At 58.2% G+C, this 3277-nt stretch overlaps 1 protein-coding gene across 1 annotated transcript in view; it reads left to right on the top strand.

Annotated features, from left to right (window-relative positions):
- NGFR (nerve growth factor receptor) overlaps positions 1 to 2637 on the top strand; it is a 9204-nt gene extending 6567 nt beyond the window's left edge. Inside the window, exons 3-5 of the mRNA XM_010165884.2 lie at positions 1006 to 1249; positions 2088 to 2248; positions 2324 to 2637. Coding sequence (XP_010164186.2) covers positions 1006 to 1249; positions 2088 to 2248; positions 2324 to 2625 — 707 coding nt within the window. The 3' untranslated portion in view covers positions 2626 to 2637. The remainder of the gene's footprint in view (positions 1 to 1005; positions 1250 to 2087; positions 2249 to 2323) is intronic.
- The last annotated feature ends 640 nt before the right edge of the window (positions 2638 to 3277 follow it).

The raw sequence follows: 3277 nt of genomic DNA, 5'->3' as shown, positions 1-3277 counted from the left end.
TGGGAGGGAGCTGGCAGGTGAGAATATTTTCCCAGGGCAAGATGAGACGGATCCACTCGCTCCGTGGGACATGCCTGGGTGGGGTGGGAATGGGGTGACTCCCAAATGGGTGCATGGCAGCAGGCAGGGGCCAGGGAAGGGGCAAATCCTGGCTCTGGTGCTGCTGGCAGTAGATGAACCCAGCTCCGTGTGAGATGTGGAGGCAACTGGGTTGCCTTGCACAGGTCCCAGTGTAGATGTGTGGTGGATGGGAGGCAACTGGAGCCGTGTTCCTGGGCTTCGGTGCCGACGATGGGAGCTGGGGCTGAGTCTGCAGCTTTGCACGTCAGAGGATGATCTGCAGGACTCGAGCAAACACAGGGCTGGGAAAGATCTTACAAAGCCATGTCTGTGTCTAGCCATGACCAGCCACCAGCAGCCATTTGGGGCAGAGGATGGCTTCAGCTCAGAGGATGGCTTCAGCTTGTCTTGGGGACCAGGGAGGCTGGTGCTGTCTGGGGCCAGGGGACAGGGTGACTTGCAAGGACAAGCCTGGGGACAAGGGTTGGGGCAGAGCTGGCACCTCCACGAGCCCCACAGCCTTTGGAAGAACCACAGAATCCCAGAATCGCCTCCATTATAAAAGCTCAGTAAGCTCATCGAGTCCAACCATGAACCCAACACTGACCAGTCCCCTATGACTAACCCATGTCCCTCAGCACTGTGTCTACACAACTCTTCAATCCCTCCAGGGATGGGGACTCCACCACTGCCCTGGGCAACCCCTTCCAATACCTGAGAACCCTTTCAGCAAAGAAATTCTTCCTCACATCCAATCTCAACTGCCCTGGGCACAACTTGAGGCCATGTTCTCTTGTCCTGGCACTTGTTCCTTGGTCCCAAACCAACTCCCACCTTGAAGATGCTTGCAGAGATCACTGTCCTTTCACCAGTTCACCCCTATTACAAGTCACGTCCAGTTTCATGGTTAATTATTCTCCTTTCTTTTCCCCTCCTGCCTGGCAGACCTTCACCCTCGCTGGACAACACACACACCATCTCTAGTGGTCTCTGACAGCCCCGAGCCCATCACCCGGGACCCCTTCAACACCGAGGTGATGCCCAGCACCTTGGCAGACACTGTCACCACCATCATGGGCAGCTCACAGCCCGTCGTGAGCCGTGGCACCACCGACAACCTCATCCCCGTCTACTGCTCCATCTTGGCAGCTGTGGTGGTGGGGCTGGTAGCCTACATCGCTTTCAAAAGGTGAGGGATCAAAGCAGCACCACAGGGTCATGGCAGAGGATTTGGGGAGTGGGAAACAGGCTGTGTCCCTCCTTAGAAGTCCCACAGCTGGTGTTGTCACCAACAAGGGAAGGAAGGGGACCAGGCTGGGTGGGTAGGAGCCAGATTTCCAAAAAATGCATGAGAAATCAGGGGGTTAAAGGTGAAAGAAGGAGATGGCAGCAGGGTGAGGGTGCAGGGTGGGGGAGCTCTCATTGCAACCCCCCACACCACCCCTGCTCGTTCTGGCACGCCATGGGCAGCCGTCGCGGTCGATCACGCTCAGCGGCTCATCCCTGATGCGTTGGGTTTACACCTGGTCCTGGGCAAGCCAGGGCTGGTTCGGCAGCTCCCCAGGTACCTCCAGGCTTGAGGCACCCCAAGAATAGGGAGAGGGACATTCAGGCAGCCCCAGGACACCTGCAAGCTCCAGCAACACAACTGTATTTTTGCAGCAGATCGATGCAGAAGGAAGCCCTGCCCTGGTCCCTCACAAAGCTCAGGAGCTCAGCACCCACTTGGCAGTGAGAAATGTTGATTTAAACCGATCTGGCTGCTGAGAGGTTGAGCCAGAAGCTGCAGGAGAAAAACTTCCCTCTGGGAAAATGGGGCTTTGAGTAACCTGGTCTGGTGGAAGGTGTCCCTGCTGCTGGCAGGGGGGTTGGGACTGGATGAGCTTTAAGGTCCGTCCCAACCCAAACCAACCTGTGATTCTATGAAAAGTGATCCTAAGAAAGGGAGACAAAGCAACAAACCCACTGCCAGCCTGGGAGATGTCACCACTGGATGTCACCTCCCCTCTCCTCTCCTCTCCTTACAGGTGGAACAACTGCAAACAGAACAAACAAGGGGCCAACAACCGCCCAGTGAACCAGACGCCTTCACCAGAGGGGGAGAAGCTCCACAGTGACAGTGGCATCTCGGTGGACAGCCAGAGCCTGCACGACCAGCAGCCACCCAACCAGAGCACCCAGGGGCCAGGTAGGGAGAACTGGGTGCTGCAGGGTGGGTGAGGACACCCTAGGGATGGGCTTAACGTTGCTTCATCCTTCCCAGCACCCAAGGGAGATGGGAACCTCTACTCCAACCTGCCACCCAGCAAGCAGGAGGAGGTGGAGAAGCTGTTGGGCAGCTCTGCAGAGGAGACATGGAGGCAGCTGGCTGAGGAGCTGGGCTACAAAGAGGACCTCATAGACTCCTTCACCCAGGAGGAATCGCCCGCTCGGGCTCTCCTGGCTGACTGGTCCTCCAAGGAGACAGCCACCCTCGATGTCCTGCTCACCGCCCTGCGCAAGATCCAGCGTGGGGACATCGCTGAGAGCTTGTACAGCGAGTCCACTGCCACCTCCCCTGTCTGAAGGGTGGCCCGGGGTGGCCCCGCGGGGTCCCCTTCCCCCTTTGCCCCCTCGTCTCTCCCCTCCCTGGCACCGAGAGCCCTGGAGGGGAGGGTGAGAAGAAAGCGGGGGCTCCCCGGGCCCCCCCAATTTACAGTCCTCTATGCACTGAGCTCCTGTTTTCGGTATCGCCCCCTCCCAACGCCTCCCCCCAGCAGCCCGTAAGTGGGATGGGTGCAGAGCTCAGTCCTGCTCAACGCCCAAAGCCCATCTGCTGCTGGAACATCCTCTGCAGCCCTGTGAGGATGGACAGACGGACGTAGGAATGAGCACCACACTCTCAGCCCTCTCTTTCCCCTTCCAGCTACTTTTCCTTCCTCCTTAGGACTCCAGTTCTCCTCTTCCTCCCACTCTTCCTCCTTGGTCAACCTCACCTCTATCTCCTGCTCCCCTTCAATGCCCTGAAATCCAGCTGCTTCCCCCAAAACTGCAGGCAAAGGGCAGAGCTGGGATGGGCACAGAGAGAACCAGAGCTGCTGTACTGGGATTTGAGAAGGATGCTGGTCCCATGGCCAGGCTGCACCATGGTGGGAAAGGACTTGGCTTCCAGCAGCCCAAGCTACACTGTGAAATTTGGGGGCTGCAGCCCCCACGCACGCTCCATAGAGCTGCCAGT

Source organism: Antrostomus carolinensis, unplaced genomic scaffold (genome assembly GCF_000700745.2).
Source record: "Antrostomus carolinensis isolate BGI_N321 unplaced genomic scaffold, ASM70074v2 scaffold12644, whole genome shotgun sequence".
NCBI lineage: Eukaryota > Metazoa > Chordata > Aves > Caprimulgiformes > Caprimulgidae > Antrostomus > Antrostomus carolinensis.
Note: the sequence above shows the minus strand (reverse complement) of the source record. Positions and strands in the feature narration are given on the sequence as shown.